The sequence below is a fragment of the Lytechinus variegatus genome, chromosome 15, assembly GCF_018143015.1.
Source record: "Lytechinus variegatus isolate NC3 chromosome 15, Lvar_3.0, whole genome shotgun sequence".
NCBI classification, from domain to species: Eukaryota; Metazoa; Echinodermata; class Echinoidea; order Temnopleuroida; family Toxopneustidae; genus Lytechinus; species Lytechinus variegatus.
In genome coordinates this window covers 18,271,510-18,286,149 of record NC_054754.1, presented here as the reverse complement: position 1 = coordinate 18,286,149, position 14,640 = coordinate 18,271,510, and the positions used below count along the sequence as shown (strand labels likewise).

General features: G+C 45.2%; 1 protein-coding gene across 1 annotated transcript in view; it reads right to left on the bottom strand.

Moving 5' to 3' along the window:
• The window catches only part of LOC121428821, a 44,785-nt gene extending 30,348 nt beyond the window's left edge, over positions 1 to 14,437 (bottom strand). The window contains exons 1-2 of the mRNA XM_041625671.1: positions 14,329 to 14,437; positions 13,850 to 13,934 (exon numbers count right to left, since the gene is read on the bottom strand). Of these exons, the coding sequence (XP_041481605.1) occupies positions 13,850 to 13,934; positions 14,329 to 14,373 (130 nt within the window). The 5' untranslated portion in view covers positions 14,374 to 14,437. The remainder of the gene's footprint in view (positions 1 to 13,849; positions 13,935 to 14,328) is intronic.
• Positions 14,438 to 14,640: the final 203 nt, after the last annotated feature.

The window sequence follows — 14,640 nt, the reverse complement described above, 5'->3', positions numbered from 1 at the left end:
AGGGTGCCAGATATTGTGTATTGTACAAAATTTGTAAGCAGTTGCAAGCAAACGAAGCGAGCAAGCAAAAATTTTGACATTTTTTATTGCAAAAAATCAATATTTGTGATAGATATCAATAAAAAGGATTCACATTTTTGTAAGCAAAATGGCAGGCATCAGCGAAGAGAATCAACAATAACTTGAGTATTATTAAAAGTTGATTATCTCAGATTATGAAAATACTTACCTGATTTTCTTATTTACGAGATAACTCATACATCTACTTGATTTGCTAGTTCAGCCCTCTGGACTGCCATACCCGAATAGAACTCCCAAGGATTTAAAAAGCGCGAGCGCGCCCTCTCCCGTTCAGGCTTACTACCCATGATCACCGCGCAACTAGCGTCCATCTTCCTCACCTTTCGCAAGCCCATACGTTGAAACATGTTGCTACGCAAGGCGGAGGGTCGGTGGGAGGGTATCAAGTAGATGTATGAGTTATCTCGTAAATAAGAAAATCAGGTAAGTATTTTCATAATTTACTTCAATAACTCCATACATCTACTTGATTTGCTAGACCAGCACGGACTCAAACCGTAGGGAGGCATGTTTTCAATTGTAAGCCTAAGAAAATTTTAAAAGAAAAAAACAAAAACAACGAAATTTAGGGAGAGGGGGAAAAAGCCGCAGCTGCTTTAAGCGCCGAAGCAGCAAATCTCGCCTCGCTGGACGGAATGTCCTTCAAGTAGAAAGAAGTGAAGGAGTTAGTTGAGCGCCAAAAGGCGGCCCTCAAAAATGTCCTCGAGAGGAATGCCCTGTATACTCAGGAATACTAAGTATCATGGGCCCTCGGCCTAGTGTCAGGAGAACAACATCACCTGCTGACTAGAGCGTAAGAATCGAAATTTGTTGAAAATTTCAACAAGAATCGTGATCGGAAAACTGAAGCTTTTAAGGCTCAGTAAGTGATCAATCGACCAATCTGAGAAGGCGAGATATCTCAGAACCCCTACCGAAATTTAAGCGTGCCGCTTGCTAGTAACTAGCATGCGACTAGCAGGGCACTCGCTTAATAAGCGAGTGCATGCTAGCGAACAGTCCCTGCTCGCTAAAAGATCGCTTAACTATTACTCTGCATGCATATCACACGCTTATTAAGCTAACCGCATGCTAGTTACTAGCATGCCGCAAGCTTGCGCAAGCTAGTCGCACGCTTCCCGCAAGCTTGGAAATTTCTGTAGGGGAAGCCTCCGCGTGGGAGAAAGCGCCCAGAATTCGATATCTGTCTCAAATGCGTGAGGGCAGAAATCTGCAGAATTCTGATAGAGAGCTGTGGTAAAAAGTTACTAGCGGTCCGAAGGGGACCAGGAACGACGGAGAGTAGGGATTTAGGAAGAAAACCACTCGTAAGGCAGACAAGGGTCGAGAAAGCGACTGAGTGCCATCCTGTTAATAAGGAATGCCGCGGACATGTTGCCTATGTAGAATAGAGCAGTCTGGTCAAAACAGCTCAACCGGGCGTGTCAGGGATACAGCGCGGTACACATCACGACAAAAGTGTGTTAGACCGAGTGATCGAGAGAGAACTCAGGATCCCCTTTCTCCCATACTGATTGAAGCACCCATCTGAGGGTGCAGTGCCCGCGGTGGAAGAGGTGGCTTGGCTCAAGCCACCATCGCCGAGAGAGCCCGTGAGGCTAGGCTGCGATGGCTGTCCGCTGGGCGGGGGAATCCCTAGCAGCAGCAAGTGTACGCCAGAGGGAGCTGGCGAAAAAAAAATCTGTCACGATATTACGTGTAAACGACCATCAAGAGATGCTCTAAACGAACAGACATCGCCAGATATGATACCTCAACCGTTACATTCCCAACGGAATCGAATGAGGTAGCAACGGCCCTGTCCTATCAAGTTAGGGACGGAAACTGGCTAAGAGTGTCGAAGTCCTCGCTTGAAGAAACAAGCGAAGGAGACTTGAGGAAGTAATCACAAAATTTCCATCAGTCTGCGGTGAGAACCAGTTGTTTATGAAAACAGTCACAAGGCCTGTTTCTCAGGTGATCGTAAGAGCGAGCACCGCCGGCGCCGGTTGCGGCAGCGTGGAACAGTCCGATATCGGTAAGATAAGGAGCTCCAAAAAGCTGCGGGGGGCGGCAAAAATGACGCCCTAAGCAGCGGGGGATGAGAATCTAAATTTCTAAAAGAAGAACTCCAGTGAAGTAAATCACTTACATGGAGAGGCTCATCCACAGTCGGCCCGGGAGAAGGCGGGTCGTAGTGATCGTGGTTAGGAAGGCATAAGCATACATCCATCCACTGTTACATCATCCTCGGTCGTGCGGTGACCCTGGCCACATGCCTTGCATGGAAGGAGGATGAAAGCAGCATGCGGGGCGACTCGAGTGTGCCGTGAAAAAATTTCTAAGAAAGAAGCCGATTCGACTAACGGGCACGGTAAAGACATCCACCGTAGACCACTCCGCACAAGGAGGGAGCGGCGGAGACGCCCGCAAGATTGACCCACATAGAGGGCAGTCTATAAGATAGACAGTTAGAGCTCGACCGATGGTCTGGCGGTGTACAGTTTGGTGTGAACTCGCCGACCCGGTACGGTGGGTGTGCCCAGAAAGTAGGCATAGAATGCCGACAGAGAATCCTGGGGCTTTAAACAAGTTTGAACGCACGTACATAGCCAACAATCTCATGAGATGTACGGCGGTTACTTTCCTCCGAGATGATGTTTACCCAACCGGGAAAGACTCGGGGAACAGCTGTGAATGTCAACAGGAGGGATATCTAGCATATGAAAAGCTGATTCCTTCCACGTATTCGGTGCGGGTGCTGCCGGCGGTGTCCTGGGGGACGACCGGTGATGGCAGCTCGGGCAGGGTTCGTACGAGCCGCCCGAATACGAGACAAATAGGTTAACATAACCATAATGCACCGGGTGGTGAAGGCATAGCGATTATTAAGCACAGAACTTTTAATCGCCGTGACATTCAGATCCGATATACATACTCATAAGCTCGGAGAGCTATGAGATAGTGAGACATACCGCTGAGCGGTGATGGTGCTCATATCAGAGTCGCCCTCTCTTCAGCGGCGATCGCTGGAGAACGGGTGTCTGTACTATAGCCCTGACTCTGGCGTTGCAAGGGTAGGAGCTAAGTAAGACAGGGCACCCTTACTTTCGAATAGAAAGTGAGGTTCAGGCCAGAAAAGCGACGGTCCCGTCGCCTGGGCGGACGGTCTGCGGACGTGATAGGTTGTCCTCTCAAAGCAGCCAAACATTCTCACGAGAGAAGTGCGGCATGCGGTATGTAAGAGATTCATACCTCCAATCTACGGGCCCGCTTAGGGGGAAGAATGGAGAGAGTTACCGCTGAAGGAGTCGTCGCCGTATGTGAGCTTGACGTAGAGGGCGAATTCGGGAGTACCTGCATAATAATCGCCCCCCCCCCCTGCCTCTGCCTTCTCGCTAGCCTCGAGAGGCTTGAAAATTTCGAGACGGCGGCGCCGGAGCCTGGCGCTTCCGGGCAGCAGCAGAGCGGGGGTGGGTTTACACCCACGGAGCTGGCGGCTTCCTCGTCGTAGGAGCCGCCTCGTCTAGAGCGACCCCGTCACTCTCCGAGACCCCCAATTCGGCCGATTGAGCTCGGAGCGCCTGAAGAGGCGGGGCGAGAAAATATGGACTCCCTTGCTTCATCAATACCCCCGCTCGGAGGGTAGATGTGAGGTAGATACTTGTCAAGCAGCGCCTGAGCGCTTACTGAAAAGTCGCCCGCGGGATAGGGGTTGTCCTCGTAAAGGGAGTCTCGCTCTATGGACTGAACCGGGAGGTTGTCCAGTAAGCGCCGGGGTGGCCCCGCGTGTCGGCTGGGACACGTGCTCTGAGATCGACGAAAATGCTGGAAAGCACACGCGATCTTGGGGCACCCGGTTAGTCGGTGCACTGGCTGGCGATTTAACAGAATCGCTCGAGGATTTCCCGGGTGTCTGGTGGTTATTGCCCACTTGTCTCGCTTGATGCTCAGGGGCATCAGCGGGGTGAGTAGACGTCGAGGGTGGGGTGAACCCGCACTACTCGAAAGCAGAATGTAGCAGCATGAATAGCTGTGACATCTGACCACCGACACAAGGGTCTGAAGGAGGGACGCCCATGGCAACAGGGCTGGCCGACCTCACCTTCGACCTCTTCTTCTTCGCGGCCTCCGCCGGTGTGGCCGGGGCAGAAGAAGGCACAAGAGGCACGGGTGATTTCTTACGATTTGCCGCCCCTGGCAGGGCGGCCGTCAACAACGAAACTTCACCCGAATCTGACGGGGTCAGATTGTGGTCACAGTCTGATGTGTGACGCCTCTCGCGGTAGCAGAATGTAGCAGCATGAATAGCTGTAACATCTGACCACCGACACAAGGGTCTGAAGGAGGAACGCCCATGGCAGCAGGGCTGGCCAACCTCTCCTTCGACCTCTTCTTCTTCTTCTCTTTCTGCGGGCTCCGCCGGCGTGGCCGGGGCAGAAGAAGGCATGAGAGGCACGGGTGATTTCTTACGATTTGCCGCCCCTGGCAGGGCGGCCGCCGACAATGAAACTTCACCCGAATCTGACGGGGTCAGATTGTGGTCACAGCCCGATGTGTGACGCCTCTCGCGGTAGCAGAATATAGCAGCATAACATGTATGACTGTAACATCTGGCCACCGATAAGAGGGTCTGAAGGAGGAATGCCCATGGCAACAGGGCTGGCCGACCTCTCCTTCGACCTCTTCTTCTTCTTCTTATTTTGCGGGCTCCGCCGGCGTGGCCGGAGCAGAAGAAGGCACAAGAGGCACGGGTGATCTCTTACGATTTGCCGCCCCTGGCAGGGCGGCCGCCAACAACGAAACTTCACCCGAATCTGACGGGGTCAGATTGTGGTCACGATCAGATTGTGGTTACAGTCTGTGTGACGCCTCTCGCGGTCAGGGGCTGGGCGATCTCTCCCGATGCTGTCAACGGAGGACGACTTATACGGCAGAGATCCTGACCTGTGCCGGGGGGAGAGAACCGCACTCTCCCTCCGGACTTCTGGTGACCCGGTAGCCGGTGGGTCGCATAGCCCTATGGGTGCTGCGGCGGCAGGACCTAGTTTAGGCTTGGAAGCCTTGGCTACCACTTTTTCCTTTGTCCGAGACCGTGGCACCACAGTCTCGGCCTTCCTTCTCTTAGCATCCGACCGCAAATTCGGAATGCTGATCGACGCACCCTCATACTCACCGCCGCTGGGCGCTCACCGCGCCGTCCCTCCTGCTCGCCTGGAGGCGGCCGACTTCTGTAACTTGCAATCGGGACGGTCCCCGTGGAGGGCACCAGGTCCTCTGGGGCTGTGTTAGTCCCATTCAAAGATACCTCTCTCTACCCTGAAAAAGGAAAAACAAGAATTTTTCTTTTTCTTTTTTTTTTTTACAAGATCTCGCTTAGATTAAAAGTGGAGACCGGAGTGGTCTTTCCCTCCTCCTAAAAGGAGTTTGTTTGAGCAAACAGAACAAAACAAGAGGGGAGGGGTAGGGAGGAAGAAGAACCTAAGAATAGTTAGGTATCTGCCTGTAAGAAAATAAAAAAGGAGATCGGAGACTTTGAAAAAAGAAACTCCTACAAGGTTCCCCTACTATATTCTCTTTTTTGTGCCCGAAGGAAAAATTCGAAACAAAAATTCAAAAATGAATGCAAGTTCAGAAGAGAACGAAGTTTCCACCTGCGAAGAAACACAAAAACAAGCATTTCAGAGCAGGAAGAAAAGGGATTGAGAGACAAAAAATTCCAGATAAGAGAAATTTTACGATAATTTCCAAGAGGAAAAAAAAAAAAAGTAACCTCCTGTGGAAAGGTAAAGAAATTCAGAACAGGAGGAAGGAGGAACGTCTCTAGTAACGATTCCAAGAGGAAGAACGACACAGTAAATCCTCAAAGGGAATCGTAGAGCCCGCCTGTCGAAATAAAAAAATATATAAGACTAGGAGGGAAGAGGGAATTGAACGAAGAAAACAATTCCGGGACAGGTCAAAAAAATTTCTAACAGGAAGGAGACCCCACCTGTAAAGAACAAAAATTTTTTTTTTTTTTTTTTTTTTTTTTAGGGGGGATTGAATAACCAAACAAACATCAGGTATAATTGCGTAAGCCGAATTAAACAATCCCCGAAGCGTCTGTGAATAAAATATTAATCAAGAATTTTATTCAGAACAGAAAGGAAAAGGAATTGAGCTTTAGGATCCGCCTGTGAATAAAATATCAATCAAGAAATTTATTCAGAACAGAAGGAAAAGGAATTGAGCTTTAAGATCCGCCTGTGAATAAAATATCAATCAAGAAATTTATTCAGAACAGAAGGAAAAAGGAATTGAGCTTTAAGATCCGCCTGTGAATAAAATATCAATTAAGAAATTTATTCAGAACAGAAAGGGAAGAGAATTGAAGAATTAATCAATCAATAATCAATCGAAAATCTTAATAAATCAATTCCAGAAAGCAAGGAAGGAACAGAGTTGAAGATCCCAACCTGCAAAAAGAAATAACAATAACACCCTCGACAACAAAGTGTAGAGGCTGTCTAGAAATTAATTCAAAAACGGCACCAAAAGCCACCACGCTTTGAACGTGAAGAACAATAACCATGACAGGTGGTGAAGGCTTGCTGCCACGTAGGCAGGCCAAGCCCGGTGCCTCGCGAACGCGCTAGCGATGCGGCGCGACGAGAACTCAAACGTTAGAAAAACAATTTAAGTGTCACCAAAAACACGTCTAAAAAGTCACGCCAAGTGTAAATTCTGAACACAATCTTACACACAAATGGAAAGATTGAAATTAAAAGGGAGAATGCACCACAGATAAGCGAAAATAATATACCAAAGCTCAAAAAGATTTGAGCTCTTAGGAGACTTATCTGAGCACGTCTTGACAGGTGGCTTGCCGAAAGCAAAAGAGGAAGATGGACGCTAGTTGCGCGGTGATCATGGGTAGTAAGCCTGAACGGGAGAGGGCGCTCTCGCGCTTTTTAAATCCTTGGGAGTTCTATTCGGGTATGGCAGTCCAGAGGGCTGAACTAGCAAATCAAGTAGATGTATGGAGTTATTGAAGTAAATTACTATCTCGCATCTTCAGCAAAATAAACCCAATGCGATTTGTTCCAAAATAGGTTCGTGGACCTGGATGGTGTTTCATAAAGCTGTTCGTAAGTTAAGAGCGACTTTCAGAACGACTGGCGATCCTTTGTTGTGGTAAATGATACATGTATGTTCACTGGTAATTACTTAGCTCGTAAGAAAGGTTCACCAGTCGTTCTTAAAGTTGCTCTTAACTTACAGCTTTATGAAACAGTCCCCAGATGTGCAGAGGTCTTTACACACAATTAGAGAAAATTTGCAATCGAGCTTTAACCTTCTGCTAACAGAAACCAGGTGGCTCCTATACAAAGTCTATGGGAGTTACGGCATTCAGGCGCTGATGGGTTAATACTAAAGTTACATGAGGGTGAGATGAAAGTGTGGCCCAGGTTGATAGGTCTATATTTAAACCTTGTATTCTAGAACACAGGAATCTTGAGAGGAAGCAGGAGGTAGTAAGCAGCGAATTATTTTCATCTACGTTGACGCAGACTTCCTTTTGGAACATTTACGACTTCGACGCTCTTGTGGGCCAGAGGTGGACCTCATGAAGAAATTTCCTCCCTAAATTTGATAATTGACCCTCTAAAATGTAATGATTTGAACATATGCATGCAAACATGTAGGTTTACTTCATGGTAAATAAGTGAAGAAAGTAAGAGGGATTATGGATTGGCTTGGCATTTACCCAAGGAAAAATATTGAAGAATATTGAGGATTTTTTTTTTTCTTTTGGGGGGGTGAAGCATAAAATTAGATGATGAAAGTCTCCTGTCCTTTTCCACCCCCCACCCCATCCCTCTCTCTCTCTCTCTAATAATCAAAAATTTGTTTCCACAGTGATTACAGGCTCATAGTGCAGTAAAGAGAAGAAATAGAAGAAAACAAGGGAAGAGGCAAGAGCAATGTACTCAACTAAGCATGTCTGGATAGCCAGGTATTCAATGAGAAATCAAATACTGAAGTATATCATCTCTTTCTCACTCTCTCTCTCTCTCTCCATCACTCTCTGCTCTGTCCCTAAGTCACACGCCCTTGAAGAGTGGATAGCATCCACAAAAGTCGTACAGAAAAAATAACCCTAAACGAGGATTTGCAGGGTAGACTGCTAAGACACGCTAAACATCGATTTTGTGCAGATCCCAGATTTGCACACTCGAAACAGGAATTTTTTGTGCAGATTTGGAAATACATGTAACATGTGTGCGATTTACAGCAATGTAATTCAGGATTGTTGTTTTTGTCCCTTACTTTTGGTGCTTTTGATACTCTACTCGCATTCCGCGCCCACCCGCTATAAAAAAAACCTTTTCTGTGTTTTTTGCTTTGTTTTGGGGTCTTTTTGCACATGCCATCCCTTCTTAATAGCAGTGACCACCACACAGGTGTTCATCAATCGGTAAACTTGGTCATTTGGCAGATGTAAAACTCTCAATCTACAACGTCAATATCATCCTGTTTCTCATCCTGTTTTGCCTCCTTCTTTACTTCCAACATTCCCTTTCTAGGTTATCTAAGTCATCTTTTGACTTTTTATTTATCAATATTTTCTTGGATATTCAATATTCTTATCTATCCCCACATTTTCCTCTGCCCTTCCCCTCTTTTGATACCTTGATATCCCCCTCTTTTTTTCTCCTCCTCCTCTTCTTCTTCCTCTTCTTCTCCTCCTTTTTCTCCTCCTCCTCTTCTTCTTCCTCTTCTTCTTCTTCCTCCTTCTTTTTCCCCCTCCTCTTACTCCTCCAACTCCTCTACCTCCCTCCCCTTCTTCCTGTTCTTCTCCCCCTTTTTCTCTTCCCCCTCCTCCTTCCTCTTCTTCTCCTCCCTTCTTCTTCCTCCTTCTCCTCCTTCTCTTCCTCCTCCAACTCCTCTACATTTCTCCCTTTCTTCTTCCTCTTCTTCTCCTTTCTCTCCTTCCTCTTCCTCCTCTTCTTCTTCCTCCTTTTCCTCGTCCTTTTCTTCCTCCTCCTCTTCCTCCTCCTACTCCTCTACCTCCTTCCCCTTCTTCTTCCTCTTCTTCTCCTTTCTCTCCTCCCCCTCCTCCTCCTCCTCAGTCTTCTTCCTCCTTTTTCCTCTTCCTCCTCCTCCTCTTCCTCCTACTCCTCTACCTCCTTCCCCTTCTTCTTCCTCTTCTTCTCCTTTCTCTCCTCCCCCTCCTCCTCCTCAGTCTTCTTCCTCTTCTTCTTCATCCTTTTTCCTCTTCCTCTTCCTCCTCCTCCTCTTCCTCCTACTCCTCTACCTCCTTCCCCTTCTTCTTCCTCTTCTTCTCCTCTTCCTCTTACTTCTATTATGGTCTCTACTTCGCAATATTCTCCCTTTCTCCCTTTTCTGCATTTATTGTTCTTTCTTCGGCCCAGCCACCTTTTTCTTATATTCCCTCCTCTCATTTTCTCATCTATTTCTAATAAGCCAGTTCACAGTTAGCTCATGATCAACTTTTCTCAAATGACCTTTGTGATTTTTCATTAGGATAAGCACTATCATTGTAGATGTTGAGTAAGCTTTACCGGTAGAGTATTCAAATTCTAAGAACAAAAGGAATTGTATACACCAGGTGACTAGAATAGTACATCAGGGATAAAGTTTGGAAATCTGTTTTATTGTCTGCCTTTGGCACATTTGACTGTTTAGGCTACTGTCATATACCAGTGATTATTAAGGCTCTATTTATTACTCTTCAGCTTGGATGAGATAAAATGAACATTCTGAAAGGAATACATGAATAATCATCAAATCACAAATGCCTATGTCAGTGAATATGAAAGCCACCTATATGGTTTATCTCAAATGACCTTTTTCTGCTCATGCACAGTTCACAACCGTGAACAGGCTTATTATCTTATTACTCTAATATCACTTCCCTCTTCCCTTAAGAAATAAACGTTAGTAAGAAATATTTACTAGACAACATTCTGTATCAGACAAGTCATTGCAATACCTCAGCTACTGTTACTCTATCTCTCTTTTTTTCTCTCTTTCCTTGACAAATCGTTGCAATACCTCTCCTACTCTCCCTCTCCTTTTCTCTCTCTCTGTCAGCACCTGTTGTTAGGTAGCATGACTCGAACCGACACGCACTTCCATCTCTTAATCCTAAGCCTCTCACGATCATCAGAACCCCTAACCTCAATCCCACACCGACACATTATTAGCAGTCAATATCATAAGGCAGTTTCAAACCGCCTCGATCACAAGAATCCCTGTTAAATTACGAGAACTTTTTAGGCTAAAAAATACCCGTTAATTATTCCTGCATTCACACCGCCCCGAAACATACCCTTCGGGATAAGTTCCTGTAGTTGCAAGCATGCACAGTCTGATAAGCAGGCAAGGCGTGAGATTCAAAATCACTAGCCCAGCAGCCACCCACAGCTCTCGCGCCCAATGACACGCTAGGCTAAAAGTTCTGTAAATTGCTTTCACATTGCCAAAATACCTGCGACCTTGGAAAAATCCCAGCAAAAGTTCTCGTAATTTTGCCAAGTACCAACTATCTAGCGGGTATTTTCTTTCGGGGAAATTACGCGTAGTTTGCTTTCACATAACCTAAATACCTGGTATTTTCTGATCGGGGTAGATTTCCCAATCAGAGATTACCTGGAACTGACAAACTTCGAGGCGGTCTGAAACCACCTATAGTGAACCAGAAATCCAATTGGCAAATTCACAGGGGCTGCCGCATTCCCAAAATATTTCCTACGTTGTCAAAAACGTCAATGGATGACTCATGCATGTCAAACTTATGACAGTTATGATTGTAAGACACCTAGATAGATCCTTGTCATTTGATTGGTTGTTTGTTATCGATCATTCAGCCCATTTACAATGACATCATCAACCGTGCAATTTCAGACCCATTCATCGTGCAATTTTGGATCCATACCATTTTGTCCATTGCACGCGCGCACCGAGACTGCGGGCACCACAAGTAAAACCACTGGTGTTTGCATGTAGCGTGTAGGTTGTATGTACGCAGAGATGCCAACTTTTGGAAATCAGAATTAGGGAGGATTTGCAACCGCCACCAAATTATGTGCGCATAGCGCACATCTCGAGCGCAGAGCGCTCGACCCTTGCGGCCGGGGTCCAGGGCCCGCCTTAGGGCCGTGGAAGCTCTGGGTTTCTAGATGCTCTCTGGTGCAATCTGACCCTTATTTTGGGGCATTTCACATGTTTTCAAAAAAACATTGTTCCCACTTTTTTAACATAAAAATATCAAATAGGCCTATGCATTTTTACATGTAAAAAAAAATGAGGGGACAAAAAGAAGTACCTGTTCAACAATAATAAGGAGGAATTATCACTATCGGCTATAGGCAGGTTATGTTCCACTATAAATCCAGTAAAGAAAAGCTCAGCGCTGGTCCCTTGCTTGGTGAAATAAAGACAACAGGGTACTAGTGGAGCTCGAAGATCTTGTCTTCGCAATGTCCGTAGGCCTAGGCCTATGCCGTTTGCTCCCGAACGTTAAGTGCTTCCGAATATCATCACGACCTCCGTGCTCAACTGAAATGTCCACGCTGCAAATTGCGCAAAATGCATGGTAAATTCCTCTTTCGGACTTCCGAACACACAGGTACTGGAGACTGTATTCAGTCTTATACTTCTGAGACCATTTCTTGATCTTCTTTTGTCGATTTTCCGCCATTTCGTGTCAATATCAACCCATCAATACGCCAAAATCACACACCGATATTCCACCGCACGACTCGACAAATCCAGTGGCCGCGAGCGCACACGCATCGCAAAGCTAGCCGGGCCTACCGGCCTGGTGCACAGTGGATTCCCGTTGGGCATATCACATGCACCAGCTTTTCGCTGCTCCTTATTTATCTACCTTTCACACAGAATTTAGTAGCAGCGAACGTAATGGAGTTACTACATGCTAAAGTTAGCAGACGATACATGTCCTTCCAATCCAATTTGATCAATGCAAAAAATCGTAATTTCGGGAGGATAAGGATGGTAATCGTAAGGGCGGGAGTTGGGATGAATTTTCGGGAGCCTCCCGATGAAATCGGGAGGGTTGGCATCTCTGTGTACGCGACAATGAACAGACTGAACTTGCAATGCATGATCATATTTTGCATCGAAATCGATAAATTTCATTAAAAATTTTTTTAGGTGTCATATAAACCAAATAATGAATGTTCAGAGAAAGATGAAATGAATGATCCATTCAACGAGGTGTAGCCGAGTTGAATGGATCATTTCATCTTTCACCTCATGAAGTATTCTTTCCATCGCACTCATGAACATTCATTATTTGCATCATGTGTCCCCCCACCATTATGATAGAAATCTATGAATGATACCCTCTTTCAGGAGAGACATTCTACTCATTTGGAGACAGTTCTCACTTTATGAAAACAAATATCCTTTTTGCCATTTCAACTTATTTTATCTCGGCACGACATGATGAACAACCTCCACACACACCAAATTGACATGAAATGGTTTGTGGTGGTCCAATGATTGTCCAAATGAATATATAATAGGCCCCCATTGAAGTCAGTGTTAATTAGTGCAGTTTAAAACCGAACCAGGCTTATTCAAAGCAGAGGCGGTGTTTCACAAAGATTTAAGTATGACTTTATTAGAATCGCATACATGATATGCAATGTGCAATCTTATTGATCAACACACAGTAGTGTGCGTCCTCTTGGCACGATCTGATTTATATGGTCATGCCTTTTATACCGCATGCAACTAGGCATTTACTTGCGACTTTAAGCCATACTTAAATCTTTGTGAAACACCCCAACCCCCTGGCTAATTGCCACTGCTTTCTTTATAGTTAAGTAGGTATTCATACAACCACGTTGTGGGCCTCCACTGACCAACGCAAAAGTTGGGTTGTGGATCATTTTTTTTTTCATCATGCTTCACTAAGATAACTGTATGTAATTAAAAATGAAAAATGTTGAAACACAAGAAAAAAGTCTTTTGTGACATCACTGCTTCAGTACTCATTTGCAAGATGTAAAGACACATTCTTCTTGCCTGGAAATAATCATTCTTGTCATTCACTTTCACACGGTGAATGTCCAACATCCTGTGAGAAACTCCTGCACAAGTTCTAGTAACTATGTCATGGTTCTACTATTTTTTCTTTGGTGATATCTGGGCCCTGTCTTACAAAGAGTTCCGATTGATCCAATCAATCGCAACTATGGAAAGCCAGCAACATCAACATGTATTACGCGTGTTTTTTTTCAAAATATTTTCGAGCTATGATGTATATCAATGCATGAATTGTTTTCTTAAAAATTCAGTGTGCTTCACTTTCTTTACAAAGGGCATTGTGCAAATTTCCTTTCGAAAAATTTATGACACTGATGGATTTCCATAGTTACGATAATTGGATCAGTCATAACCCTTTGTAAGACGGGGCCCTAGAACTACTTTGCTATTACGCAGACAAAATACTTGATAATATTATTGATCCGGCCAGGAGGCATAATTATGTATATTGAATGCTCTGGGGAAGTTCACTTTCTGACATGATTTCCAAAGAGTTTCAGTGGAAACATGGAGAACAAGAACATAAAAATAAGTATCAAAATTCTAAAATGTGAAGTATCCTAGTGTGGGAGTGTGAAAATTGTAAGTGCTCAGAGCAAAAAAGCTAGGTATTTAGTGCTAAAGGCTAAGTCTTGAGGGACTAAGTGTGAAATATTGAGTGTTTGGTGCTTAGTGTTAACTGTCAATTAAGTGTTAGCGTTACCTGTTTCCACACTCCCGACCTGAACCGGAAGAGTATCGAGCAGCGTGAAACCGTATTTGCCATTCTTATCCTTGCTGAGCACAACCTAAACAAAAGTTAAAACGTAAAAATGAAACATTAAACACCAGGGTCAAAAAGGTATACAAGTATAATTTTTCTATGTCTAAAAATATGATTTATAACTGATTGATGTGTTTCATTATTAAATGAAAACTACTGAAGCTGTCGAGTCTCAGGGGATAAGTCTCTGGATTTTGACCCTCAAGGTCTGGGGTTCAAATCCCACAAAAGCACTTGCATCCTTTGGCAAGAGGTTCATCTACATTTTCCAATCTCCATAAAAAATGGGTACCGATTAGGAAGAAATTCTTTGAGTGCTCGAGCACCTGATCAAAGTAGCCATGTTTATGATGTCAGGAGGTCAAGCTGTCAGAATGCATATTTGTGACACAGCCAATGAATCTAAAAAAAATGCTTACATAATGAAGACTTATCCAAGAAAGTAGCGAGTCTGGTCGATCCATGCAGCCTGTCTCTGAATCACTGGAGCTTGGTCCTTTGGTTGATGGTTCTCCCTTAGCAGCAGAGCTCTTCTCTCCTCCACCCCAAGTTCCTGTATCCTTGAGGTTGTCCGATCTTGCTTCCTGTGACCCACTACTCCCAGAATTTATACTTTTCGCATCAGCACCCCAAGCTGGTACCTTGTCCGCAAAGTCAAGGACCTGGTACCCATCAACAAGAGTCTCTACGATCTCCCGATCTCCATGGACTGTGTCTATCTCTTTGTGCCG